General features: G+C 34.5%; 2 protein-coding genes across 2 annotated transcripts in view; both read right to left on the bottom strand.

Moving 5' to 3' along the window:
- Positions 1 to 6,515, bottom strand: part of LOC125657996 (uncharacterized) — an 89,382-nt gene extending 82,867 nt beyond the window's left edge. The window contains exons 1-2 of the mRNA XM_056149232.1: positions 6,228 to 6,515; positions 420 to 720 (exon numbers count right to left, since the gene is read on the bottom strand). Of these exons, the coding sequence (XP_056005207.1) occupies positions 420 to 720; positions 6,228 to 6,308 (382 nt within the window). The 5' untranslated portion in view covers positions 6,309 to 6,515. The remainder of the gene's footprint in view (positions 1 to 419; positions 721 to 6,227) is intronic.
- Positions 6,516 to 9,447: 2,932 nt separating this feature from the next.
- LOC125657509 (uncharacterized) lies at positions 9,448 to 12,271 on the bottom strand. Its single transcript, XM_048888110.2, has 7 exons — positions 12,126 to 12,271; positions 11,375 to 11,959; positions 11,078 to 11,242; positions 10,769 to 10,960; positions 10,233 to 10,419; positions 9,884 to 10,098; positions 9,448 to 9,762 (listed from the first exon to the last, which is right to left on the bottom strand). Exons 1-7 carry the CDS (start codon positions 12,169 to 12,171, stop codon positions 9,647 to 9,649), a joined length of 1,506 nt encoding a protein of 501 aa, XP_048744067.2. The 5' UTR covers positions 12,172 to 12,271; the 3' UTR covers positions 9,448 to 9,646.
- Between the last annotated feature and the right edge of the window lie 2,275 nt (positions 12,272 to 14,546).

Below are 14,546 nucleotides of genomic sequence, written 5' to 3'. Positions count from 1 at the left end.
AATATATAAAATTGTACCTCCACATGTTCGTTCATTCTTTCTTTTTTCTTTCGTTCATTTTTGTTTGTTTGTTTTAATTCAAAAGCATTTTTGTTGAGTATTTTGTCATTGTTTCTAAACATATAACCATTGTTAAATAGAACTGGTTCAAATACAATTAAGAAGCCGTATATAGCTTTGAACTGAACTGGGACTACTTTTTTGTTTTATTTAAAAAAAGCATTCATAAGCGTATGAATCTCTTTATAGTTTATTTCACCAGAAATGCAATATTAGCTTAAATATGTGAAATGATTGATAAACACAAACATATAAAAATAAACGATAACTTCTCTCTACAAAAAAGGTAATTAACAGACTTTTTTTTCTTTTACATAAAATGAAACTTTTGTTTTTATTTAAGTTAGTGTTTTACTTACTTTCCATCAAAAGAAAATATATCAATAATCCAATTCCGAAAGCAATCAACAAAGCACCGATTAATAACAGAAGCACGAGTCCAAGCCGTTTTTGTTTCATCCTTTCCTCGGATTTAATGGATTTCCTGCTGTGAATAGTAGAATCACTGTCTGATTGTCCGTGGATAAACTGTGTATTTCCACCCACTAGTTTTCCGCTTGGATCCTCCCCGTGCCGGTGCGAGGAATGGTGGTGTCGGTGGTGGTGCTCCCTCCTGTGTAATGAATTGTCACCCCCACCCCGATAAGATCTCGAGGGATACTGAAATAAAGGGAGTTCACTCCGTGTTATAGATAGAAATACATTTAAAATGATAAAAAAAAAAAATTAAATTGACATGAAAAAAAAAACTACTCCATGTAACGAAATGCACAGAATATCATGATTATTTGTACACAACTAAATCTTTATTTCAAATTCATACAGATTGATTCTATGAAAAAAATGTTATTCTAATATTTAAATTATTTCAATAGAATATCTTATAATTTCAGTGTTTCAAGGAAATTCTCAATTTGTTTCGCAAAAATGGTAACATCACAATTTTCTTCTAATTACATCCCTCTCTTAGATATAAAAATCCACACGCATATACACAAATTAACACCAATCACTCAGACACGAAACAGAACGTAATTCCAAAATCACAATATTTGTTCTCTAATTATCAATATGTCGACAATGCTACTAAAACGTCTTAGTTCGAGATAACGCTCAGCAGTATAGACTTTCTGATAGCTTTTTAATCCTCACTAACCATTATTGTTTCTTTGAGGCAACACAACAGATGTTATCTTTGTTTCCAGTTATATATCAGTACTTATCGCCATATAAGGTGAAGCGGCAGACCTCCTTCCCCTGAGCAGAACGCAAGTTTAACGCATTTTATTCAGCTGATTAACGCTTATCCTTCTAAATCTGCAGTTTAATTTTTCATCGCGACCCGTGCAGAGGCGTCGGCATTGTCCTGGGGGAAACGAGAGACATTTTGTTCATCATTACAGAGATTATTTAACTGAGTTCAGAGCTAGTTAATCTTTAGATTAGATCATGATCACAAGACAAAGTTGAGTTGCATCATGTGCACCTCACAAATGCTTCCAGCCAGGCATCGTCGACATTTTACGACTCAATTACATGTACATATTTCATGTATTTAACATATCATCAACCATCTGTTTCGATATACATCTTGATATTTATATGCGTAGATCCTGATATTTATATAAATATCAAGATTATCGAATATACATCAAGATTTACGCATATAAATATCAAAATTTACGCATATAAATATCAAGATTTAGATAATATTGCACCGTTTAACACGCCATACTCTTATCTAATATTATTTTCGTGTGTAAATACGTGAATGTTTTTTCATCGTTGTTCTTCTCATTTTTTGCGTATTATCAGAGTACCATAAATATGTTCTTCGATTTAAGAAAGGTCGATGCATGCATGCGCATGTAAAGCGCCGAGATCATGAAACCCCGTGCAGCATTAACGTATTTTAAAAGAGGAAAATAAAACATCATATTGCACAGAATCGTAAACCTTAACACAATGATCAAATATTATAGTAAATTTTTGACACTCCGCTTGGAAAGGGGGGGGGGGGGTGATTAACTTTTGTTAATCTGATATACTAGTAGTTCATTTCAAATACATGTAGATTTATATACATATATACAACGTAGAAGTTTATCCAGGCATATATATTTTTCTTACTGATTAGTGTACAATTTTTATATGAAAAGAAAATGATTGAAATTATAGGAAAATTGTAATATGTATATATATAGAGAGAGAGGGGGAGAGAAAGAGAGAGATCTGATGATGGTATAAACAATATGTGAAGAGTCACTGGTTTGTTGTTGTTTTTTAATTTTGGGTGAGCTAGACTATCACTCCAAAACATTCATACATCATTAGCGTCATGCCAATATTGAAATTGTTCCAGAAGATACATGATTAAAGTATTCTGCATTGAAAATGCACCGGCTGTGCAGTCCTCCTTGTGATATGCCAGGTGTATAATTAGGCTTATGATATTTTTATTTCTTTCCAAGACCAGAATGACCTTTTGTGTGGGTGTGGAAGAGTTTTGTCAATCCGAGTCTTTATTTTCTGCGATATCAAAAGCTTGCAATGCCTTTTACGACGTTTCTCTGACGCTTTCACCTGAAAAGCAGACAACTAAATGACGTTTTAATAATCATCCCTTTCCCTTTTGAAGCTTACATAAACATACTTCTTTGGAAGTGAATTGGGTTTGGTTCTGTATGATGTTTGGACGCATTAGAAAATAAAAGATATTTTTGGGCTTTTTTTTATCCTCTTCTCGTCGATCATTGAAAAGCTATCTTTTTATCTGACCAATGATTCATTTTGGTATAATACAGGCCCACGGGTGACAATTTCATAATAAAGGGTCAACGAAAGTGGAGAAAGGGCATTCTCTTAAATAATTTCCAATCGATTTCTTCCGTAATAATGTTATAAACCAATACGCAAAAGAGATTGCTTGGTTCAACAACGTCTCCAACATCCTTAACAATTGCGGACTTTCAAACATTTGGCAAAATAACGCATGTAGTCCAAACTGGCTAAAGTCAAAAGTAAAACTTATTTTACTCGATCAATTCAAGCAAGAGTGGAATTCTGACATTAAAACGTTATCAAAAACTACGAATTATAGAATGTACAAGGATGAATTAAAAAAAATTATATCCTACCCAAAAAAGATGCATTAACCTTTTGTAAATTTCGAACCTGTAATCATCACTTGCCTATTGATTGATTTATTGATTGATTTTATCTTGTTTAACGTCTCACCGAGAATTTTTCACTCATATGGAGACGTCACCGGTGAAGGGCTTAAAATTTAGGCCTATGCTTACGGCCATTGAGCAGTGAGGGTTCTTTAGCGTGCCACACCTACTGTGACATGCAGGGGACATCCGTTTTTAAGGTCATCTCCGAAAATCCGTATTGTATTGTATTGTTTATTGACCAAGAACCATACAGTTCATAGGTATAAAGTATATACAACAACTTATACAATGAAATAGTAACAAAACATAATATATCATACTGATGTACATGGTAACATTCACACTTGATGTCGAGCGTTTGGCAATGGAACTGTCACTACTGTTTTAACGACTTAGGTCTCTAGACCACCGCGGTTTTGCCTATTGAAAGTGGATGCTGGCGAAACGAGCCCAGAGAAACAAGACTTTGTAATAAATGTGATTTAAATGAAATATGTGATGAATTCCACTACTTGTTTAATTGCAAGTCTCTGATTGATATAAGGAAACACTGTTTATCACCCAAGCTAATACGTTTCAAAGATAATATTACATTAAAAAATATAATGGGTTCAAACAATTATTTCTAAGAAAATTATGTTCCTTTATAAGAAATATTAATAAAATATACTCCCCGACCCAATGACTACTCGAATCTAAGGTCGCATATGTTGCCAATCTCCATCCTCACGCATGCCTTCAACGCATGCCATCACTTTTATGTAAAATATTAAATCAATGTATACAATTGTGTAAATATGACGAGAAAATACTTTCGGAAAGTACCCCCCCCCCCCCATGTTCCTACAGGATTGCTACATCCATATGTCATTCATAAAAACTTTTCGAACACTGCTATTTCTACAGTGATGTCATTCATAAAAACTTTTCGAACACTGCTATTTCTACAGTGATGTCATTCATAAAAACTTTTCGAACACTGCTATTTCTACAGTGATGTCATTCATAAAAACTTTTCGAACACTGCTATTTCTACAGTGATGTCATTCATAAAAACTTTTCGAACACTGCTATTTCTATGGTTATGTCATGATAATGATTAACTTGTTTACGGAAACAGGACATTAAATCATAAAGAAGCATTTATCTATTCACCAAAAACAGGAGCTGTGTTAATGGTCAATAAGCACCCCCCCCCCTCATCTCCTTCTAGGTTCGGCACCCCCACCCCCCTCCCCACCCCCCTCATTTCCTTCTAGGTTCGGAGGACATATTGTCCACTGAAGATGTTTAAAACTTAATTGTACCAGTGTCCTGCGGTCATTTGTAGGTAAACACACCTGTCCAAAGGTGAAGCACAAGATGATGATACTGCCGCGTTATTTATAGCATGACAAAGCGCCGATGGTTGACCTGATGTAACTAACTCCTTAATTTATGACAAGAATGGACGAGCGCTCACTAGACGTTGGGATAAAGACGACAATAGCTGCACCTAACTCACCATAGCCTTCCCCCCTCGGCAAAACAGCTCATCAGAAATGTCATTTAAAAGGGCGTCGTCAGTATGTGCTTGCCAATACCCATGGCAGAAGTGGTTTTATAACTCAGAATTATGAAACATTCGGTTTGATAAAAGGCCGTATGGGGTGCTGAGGCTGTGTAAGGCAGAGAAATGGCGAGCAGTTGACATCTTCCATTTACAATGACAGGACAGTAAACTAGTCTAATTTTTGTATTTGCCTTGATAAAACACCCAATTTGATTTGTATCAGCATTCAGAAAATATGAATTATCTTCAATGTTCATTGAATATCTATATTATTATTATTTATTATTAAAATTTATAAAAGCGCACAATTTTACAAACAAAAATGCAATCAATGGCGCTGTACATGCAAATTTGTACTATATATTGAAGCTAGTACAGGCCCGAGTTTAACACAACGGTTTCAAAGGGTCAGAAAGAAGCAAAATATATAACATCCGCCATATGCACAGAATATCCAAGACGCAAAGAACCATAATAAATGATAAAAAAAAAACAACCCAAAAAAACCACTGCGTTTTTAGAAAACCTTAACATACAAGGAATTTTTTCCTTAATCTTGTTTATGTGATAAAATACCGGATCATGATATTGTTAACTCTGCTGAAATAATAAATATAAAAACTTCTCCTCAAGGTATTCTGAAAAGGTATTCCTTATAGAAAACAAAAGATAGGAATTCCTTTAATGTGGCTGTCGGGCTTGTAACAGACTTCCTCTAAAATTTTGACATCTTCCTAAATAATCTGGAACTATTTGAACTTGTATAAATCGCTTGTTCTTTTATACACTTCGTAGAACAGGACATATGAAGAAACATAATTTTACCTCAAACTATTTTGTTCCCAGACGAACCAAATGTTATCCCCCTGGCCTTTTGAGGAAACGTAGAAAATTTGTTTCTTAATCTATCGTTCACTTCGCGTCTAAATTTCAAAATAAGTTCGACATGTCGAGAAAACATTACAAAATTTGTAAGTTTGGCGTTTTTGATTGTACTTGCATGGAAAACACCGTGATATGCACTAACACAATTAGCTCGTAAACCGCATATTTCACCCATATAAATGACACAGGGTCACCAGTAACACCATGTTCTTTTTTTTTTTATCTTTACATTAGAGTCGGGGATGTGGTTTTATCGATTTTGCGATGAATGATATTTAGTATCAACGACCCCGAGACCGTATGTGGTTTTCTCACACCTAGATTTTCTATACAACGTAAAAAGGGGAATATAAAAAATATTTTAAAAAACGTGTGTTCAGGTTACGGAAGCTGAATCTAATGCATTGATATTAATCAAATTTTTAAATTAGAATCATCTGTTTTAAAAAGATAAAATGAAATTAAATATTGACTCAAAAAGAAAAGAAATAAAGCTGCGATTTCACGTGCGCGTACAAACTCACCACAGAATATCAATCTATCGATTATCTTACCGAATCGTGATAAGGACGAGCGATTGTATCCTCGTTCAAATGATCCATCCAATCAGGACGCCGATCCCTTTCCATTGTCATGATTTCCCCAATCTGTTTGAACACTGTGTCACTTTATGAGTACAAAAACTTAGAAAAGTCTAAAGCTACATTATAATCTTAGATTATTTCCACAAAGTCTAAATTTCTGTTGTATGGCTTGATCTGTTTCCAAGGCAACGGTTAAAAATCTGGACAAAATTCTCTTTCATATGAACACTACTACAATCTCCGTCAGTCAATTGATTCAAGCTTGGACAGTCATAATTTTCACGTCATGCAAAATGATGCATTTAATATACACCACCTATCTCCAGTACACTTTTATCTGAATTGACCCTGGGGTCAACCGCACGTGGCCCGTGTTCCTTCGCATCGTTCGTTCACTCATCCATGAACTAGGGGTCTGTGATAAACACTGGCCCGGGGGGCGGGCGCAACCGACTCATGACCGGATCAGTGTGACGTTACACTGCGCTTGTAGCACAGCTAAAAAAAACTGTTTAACAAGTTTAAAGTATAGTGTACAATTTGTTTCACGAGGCCGAAAGCACGACCAAGGAGTCGTGTATTACGTTTGACAGAAACTTGCCAAACTTCTTAAATGAACTTCTGAGAAGGAAGCAATTTTTCAGAAAAGATTCATGAATGGAAATTTAAAACTTACAGCGCGCAGTTGGTAACCATGATTTCATTATAGATGCGTGCATTATAATGTTACATGCTTTTATCAGATACAGGTAATTAATCACAAATTGTACACTCTTTGTTTGGTCTAAATATTAACTAGAAACTCGCCTATCATCCTTGCCTATGTCAATTTTACACCTGTAAACAAAACACACAGTGTAACCTCGTTTGTTAGATATGATAGACGGTTAAAACACAACAGATTATGATACAGATCATTTTCAAATGATAGAAACATGTTCACAACATGGAATTACGAAATAAATCATTCCGATTTAAAAAATAAAATAAAAATCGAAGAAGGTTACTGAAATAAGAGTTCGCTTTAACCCTCACTCTTTATGACACTATACGTCACAAGATGGCGATTTAAATGTATTGTATTGTTTATTGACCAAGAGCCATACAGTTCATATGTATAAAGTATATACAACAACTTATACAATGAAATAATAATAAAACATAATATATCATACTGATGTACATGGACAGGATAGATACTGAGGATAGTCTTATAATAACTGACATCTAATAGACGAACATTTATATAGGTATTTACCAAGTTTACGTAATTCCGTAATATTTCCAGTTGATCTTGAAAGTGGAGGGGTGTTTATGATATTTCTTTAAATACTGTTTTCTTTAATCATTATAAAAAGGGCATACTAATATAAAATGATTTTCATCTTCAATACTCTCTGAACATAATTTACATTTTCTTTCGTTTCTTGGAATATTGCTAAATCTACCTTGTTCAATTTCTAATCTATGTGAGGATAATCGGTATTTACTAATATATTTGGAACATACATACTTGGAACACATTTTGTAAGATACAATTGTAATTTAAAACCTTCATTGACATATTTATATAAGTTACGTTTTGGTGACGTCTTAAAAACACTATAAATTTCTTGTATAAACACATCTTGTAGTCTTTGTTTTATTTCAGATAAAAATTTGTTTTCATTTATATCATAAGTACAATTCCGTACATATCCAAATCCTAAAGAATATAATAAATTTCTTACATATGTTAACCAACAAGTATAAGAATTTGAGTCACAAACATCTAACATTTCCTGATAAATACTCTTTAAAATACAATTATTTGTCTGTAGTTTTTACCAATATTTCAATATTCTATACTTTCTTAGCACATGTAGAGGTGTCCGTCCTAATTCATTGTAGACCACCATAGACATAGTAGAGTTCTTGACACATAAAACTTTTTTTTTTTTTTTTTTTTTTTACAAAAATTCAAATGAACATTTTCCAAATCATTTGCTGGATGTGAGCCCCAAACTTCACAACCATAATTTGCTAGTTTTCTTATATACGTATCAAACAATGACAACTGTGTACTAACATTTAGATGCAAATTTTTCATTTTGGTTAACAGGCTACTTAAACTTTTTCTCCATTGCGCCGCTAAAACATTGTGTTTTGTAAAATTTTCCATTGAAATTTAATGTTATACCCAAATGATTAAAAATTTCATCAATACTAACCAACTTATCATACTTCCAACAATAATTATTTTTTGATTTCCCACCTTTTCTAAAAACATCTTTGTTTTATCCACATTAACCTTTATATTCTACTTTGAGGTATAACCTTGTAAACCTTGTTCTGTCTTTGATAAAAGTACCGTATCATCAGCATACATAATTAAAAACAAAACAATATCTTTGATTTCAACTGGGATACACGTTTTCAATAAATTCCATCTCGAAATCATTCACATACAGAGAAAAAAAATGGTGAGCGATTCCCCTTGCATCAAGCCCTCCTGATAACTGATTTTTGCGTCTTACACATTATTTAGTGTTAAAGTACATATACTTGATAATTTTTAACATTTGACAGTCAATACCACGTTTCGCTAATTTGAAAAATATTTTTCGGTTCGGTATTTTATGAAAAGCTTTGATAATCTACGAAGCAACAATTTCTTACTCTTAGCAAAGTTTCAATTAATGCACGTAAAACAAAAAAATTGCATCCGTTATTAAAATCCAAACTGAGCATCAGTGAGCCACCTTAAAATCAAAATTTCAATACCTAGGATTCCAATATTTTCAGTACATGCATTCCTTGCTAGAATATCGATTTAATTATATATGGTGGCGGTGGCTTCTATGGTTAATATTGTAACCATTTCCGCCATGTGAAAGAATGCGCATCTGGTTCCTGTGAATGGACATTGAATGATTTGATTGGACAATATTATATGTATCGAATTATTTGGTGACAATTTGGTCACGTATATATGATAGACTTTGATTGCCGCTCACCGGAATCATAGTCATATGGTTTTTTGTTTAATTGAAAATTGACATTTTAATGATTGATGGTTTGGGGGTGATTGCAAATAGTCTCATTGCCGTCAACCGGAATAAGATCTGCTAAATTTGTTGCTTGATTTTATGATATAACATTAGGCAATGTGTTTTTGGCCTATACCATTTCGGAGTAATAAGTACACGTATAATATTTGATACTTTTATTTTTCAAACATAACGTAATAAACATTTGCATTAACAGTTCTTAATGAAGCACAAGGAACGGGCCAGCAAATGAACTATGTAACGGAATAATCCTTTGTGAACGGTTTGGGTACTATTCTTCGATGTCGTTGTACGGTACAATCTTTATACGGTACAGGAGTCCAGGCGCATCCACATCTATTAAATACCATTGGAACGCACATTTTCGTTACCCAATTGTCGTTTTCGCATTTCGCTAGTGTTCCCAGTGTTGAGGAATTCAAAGATAGATTGCAGATATTGGAGTTGATACGGTGCTGCAATTATATGCATAGTCATTAAGTTTTCTTTAGTCAAATTGCCGTAGCTTTTTCATAAAAAAATGTACTTAAGATAGCACTACTATACACAAAATGGACAGATTACAAAAGTACTTACAGAGAAATTTAGACATGAAGTTTGTGATGTCTGTCGGATTTCTGGTTGTCACGTGATTTTCTACTTGCTTGAAGTGCAACATTGTCGACTTGACGTAGTCCTTGTACGCTTGAAGTATGGCAGTAATGGCGGGGGTGGCGTCTGTAGACATGTAGGTAGGTAGGACTTTCCTCATCCAGGCTTCTGTCTCAGTCAAGGTTGGGGTTTCGAATAACCTTTTTGAAAATTAGCTATTCTTAATTTCATTTTAAACGCTAATTTGTTACATTCATTAAGATTTTTCTGTTAGTGAATCATGATGAATAGTATGAAGTTAAGAGAGAAATGTGATATACATTTTGAGTCTTACTTTTCTTGAAAACGGCTAACAATTTCTTGGTGAAATCGCCATAGATCGTTCATGCTCGGACATTTAAAGACAAATCCATTGTTTGTCAAAAGTTGATTGAGTTTTTCATCGAACATGACTGGGGACCATTTATTCTGCTCAGTCCTCCATAGAAGCATTTTCATGTTTGCAAGGAATTCCATGATATCTGAAACATAATTTTAGTACACAATACAGGTTTTAAATCTAGTTCAGAAAATTAGGGCATGAACTGCGACGTTCCACTCCCGCATAGCTTTCGTTAAGTGCTCTTCATGAAGTATACTGGCGTGAAGGGTTGCAGTTCATACACTTATTTTAGAAAATAAAAATATCTTAATCCAACAGCGATTTCTCTAGGAATCCCCAGCCGTTAATATACGTACTATATTCATACGTGGAATGTTCACAACTGCGACGCATTCATGAGGGAATGGCTCTAACAATTTGCACATAATAAAAAAAACACATTAGAAATGAAATGCACTCGGTCAAGAATTGCGAATTTATACAAATACCCTTAAACTGGAAATATCTAATATACTCCATGATCTCCCCGTAGGTGTGTCTGTGCGCTGCCAAAACAATTTTCTGGCTGACTTTGTCTACAGTGGCCGTATCCGTTATCCAGCTCTCTAGAATCGCCCTCACACGCGTGTTCATGTTTCGGTCATCCGCGGCCATTGCACGTGCTTGGTCCTTCAAAACGTCTGTACAAAGGAAATGTACAAATTGTATGAAGAGTCTTGAAAATTGCAATTGCTGCGACAATAGAAAAATCTGTTAAGTCAACCGGGAGTGGTTGACTTATCAGTTCAACTACTTACAGAAAACTATTTGGTTCAATTTTGTCTTTGCACACTGGAGATGAGCACCCAAGAGTTGTTTGCCAACACTGTAGAAGGTCTGTTCTTCGAACATCAGTTTGTTGTCTTTGTTGTACCATGCATTCAGCTTTGTCACAATGTCACGTGGTGTTAAGGACATCTTTGCTGAAATTATGCAGAAAAACAGCGAATTAAGATTTCTCGTGCTTACTTGGTAAATAACAAATGAATCCGTAAATACCATCATTCCAGATTTTTCTTTGTTATTGCTTACATTTTATATAAAATTCTACTTACATGTATATGGTCCACTTGGAAAACTGCCGAAGTATGGTTCCAGAACCTTTCCAAACATTTGGTAGAGCCGTTCGTGTGTTGGAGAGGAGGGGTCCTGTTTGTTATCGTGGAATCCCCTTGTATGGGGTGGTGGTCTAGTACTGGGGATAGGCAATTCTGGTGTGTGAGCAGGCAATTTTGGTGTGTGAGCAGGCAATTCTGGTGAGTGGACAGGCAATTCTGGTGAGTGGACAGGCAATTCTGGTGAGTGGACAGGCAATTCTGGTGAGTGGACAGGCAATTCTGGTGAGTGGACAGGCAATTCTGGTGTGTGGACGGGCAATTCTGGTGTGTGGGCGGGCAATTCTGGTGTGTGGACAGGCAATTCTGGTGTGTGGACAGGCAATTCTGGTGTGTGGACAGGCAATTCTTGTATATGAGCAGGCAATTCTGGTGTATACTGGCTCACTGGTCCGTTCTCGCGCATCGAGTACCCGGGCATATTGCTGTCAGCTACATATTGCCTTAAACGTGCTACTAGTTTCTCTAGATTTCCAACGATGACGCGTAGCTCATCCTCAGAACTAATAGACCGAGAGAGCGAACCTGTGGGATAATGAAATACAACCCTTCCCGTGAAAACAGAAACCTTCTGTTATGTTATATGCGACTATGCTATACCATTTCGTGCGTGTTCGAATGGTTTTATATCTATAGAAATATAAAGCTCGAAAATACTTGATAGCAGAAAACTTATTTTAAAAAGTCTTACCTTGAAAAACCACGAACAAAACCACGAGGACTTTCAAGAACTCCATGATGTGACTTCAATCACCTGTTGTCTCCTAATACTCGCACTCACTCGCTCACTCCTTTTATATCTACCCGGCGTCACGCTGTATAACAATGGACCGTGAAAATTTGATGACACACGCATTTTTGGTTGAGGGGAGATTTCAAGGAAGGAATTCATGTTCATTCTATATTTTACGAATCTTGAAAATATGCTTTAAATTTGCTAATGATACATAAAATAATTATGTACATATTTTCAGTGGAATTGATAAAAGTCATTTGCATGTGGTACCCTTGCATTGGCCTCTTCCACGTGGTGAATTGTGGATTTTTCTCTCTCTGATTTATTTATGTCCTTGAATATACATGTCACGCGGCTGTCTTATTTCACGCGCTTCATTGCCATTCAAAGTAATACAATTGAATATGTATAATAACGTTTTCAATTTTCATAATTTTTTCTTCTTTAAAATTAGAACGTTTATATCTGAATCTTTTAGGTATATATGTTTTATTAGATATTCATATCATGCACCAAATCACATCAAAATTTAAACTCTAGAATCTCTTATTTGCAAACAAAACACATTTTTTTTTATAATTCCGGGGAAAATTACAAAAAAATAATCTAAAATATTTGAGAGCTTGTATCACTCTTTCGATGGTGATGGTGAAATCATACTTCATAAGAGGTGTTTTAACGAGCCATTAAATAAACATTTAGTGTAATGAGCTACCTTAAATACAAATCAAAGTACTGAAAGTACGGAGAATCGCTAGGCTTGACTTGTAATGATGCTGTATGGATATACAAGTTATGATAGTACTATTAAAATATCAAAACAAAATGTTCAATAATTTGCTGAATTGCTAAGTAAAGGAAAGAATAAAATATTGGAAGTTTGGAACACTTTTCTAAACAATTATAAATGCATGCTATACTAGTATCTAAGATGGGGATTTCCTTATGAAATATTTTTCATGAAATGGTTGATTGATTGATTGCATCTTGCTTAACGTCTCGCTCGAGAATTTTTCACTCATATGTACATAAGACTGGTGAAGGGCTTCAAATTTAGGCGTATACTCGGCGCTTACTGTCATTGAACAGTGAGGGTTCTTTAGCGTGCCACACCTACTGTGACACGGAACATCCGTTTTTTAGGTCATTTTCGAGGACCCGTGACATTCACACCTGATGTCGAGCGTTTGGCGATGGAACGGTCACTACCTGTTTTAACGACTAAGGTCTCTCGCGGTCGGGATTCAAACCCCGGTCTTCCGCATGCGGGACGAACGTTGTACCCTCTAGGCCACCGCGGCGGCAATGAAATGGAAAAAATAAAATGTTTTATAGCAATTTATATTGTTCAATTTAGTTCGATCCTTATTGTAAAAATGATTTATAACGTAATGGGACTGTTAAATTAATGAAATGATCGTATTTTGCAGTAATATACATATTATGCATAAAACGTTTGCTGGAATAAATTACAAACTCGTTTTGATATGTGAAGAGTGCACCTTTTTATCAAATGACATCTAAGAAGAAGTGTATTTGGTTTTTCCTTAATACAATGTTACCACACAATACCACTCAGAGAAACATTAAAAACCATTAACCCAACAGAATGTTCATTCCTCTGATAAAATGTTAGAAATACGTCTCATCATTTCATCTCGATCAAATGTAATTGTATTTCTCGACAATCTCAAGAATGTTCTCAAATAATTCAAAAGCAATTCGAAATCATTTGATAAATTCTCACATATTTGCCTCATAGCATTTCAATGTTCTCAAATGATTCCGAAGGTATTTTCATTCGCCTGATGAAATCTCAAAAGTATACCTCATTATCTAAATCAAATCTAAGTGTATAATCTCAATATATCTCACATTCTAAAGAAATGTTAAATCGAATTAATCCTACTTAGATTTTTACATAATATATCTTGTATTTTTTAAAACTGTTTATAATTTTTAATTTATTAGTATCACACTTCTTAAAACATTTGAAAGTAAATTTCCTTTTCTCAAACACTTTTTTAATTATGCCTAGAACTTGTATTATATAAATGTATCCATCCATGGTGGCCTATGTGAGGATAAAGCCCCTTTTTTACATCCACTGTGCATTATGAATATTCATATATGATATTATGTAACAATAACTCCTTTATACATATATGACCTAGAAACCCATTATTTGAGGTGTCATGCCTCTGGTAGCGTAGCGCAGGGTAAACAATGAACTCTCTTGTGTAGAATTAAAAAAACCTTGAGCTATGTTTTCTTTATTCTTTTTCCTTATATAAAACATTGAAATCAAATTTCTGAATTTAATATTATCGCAGCCAATAATTTTCCCCGTTTCTAATTATATAAAATAATGTATTA

Source organism: Ostrea edulis, chromosome 9, assembly GCF_947568905.1.
Source record: "Ostrea edulis chromosome 9, xbOstEdul1.1, whole genome shotgun sequence".
NCBI lineage: Eukaryota > Metazoa > Mollusca > Bivalvia > Ostreida > Ostreidae > Ostrea > Ostrea edulis.
This window is presented reverse-complemented; position numbering and strand designations above follow the sequence as displayed.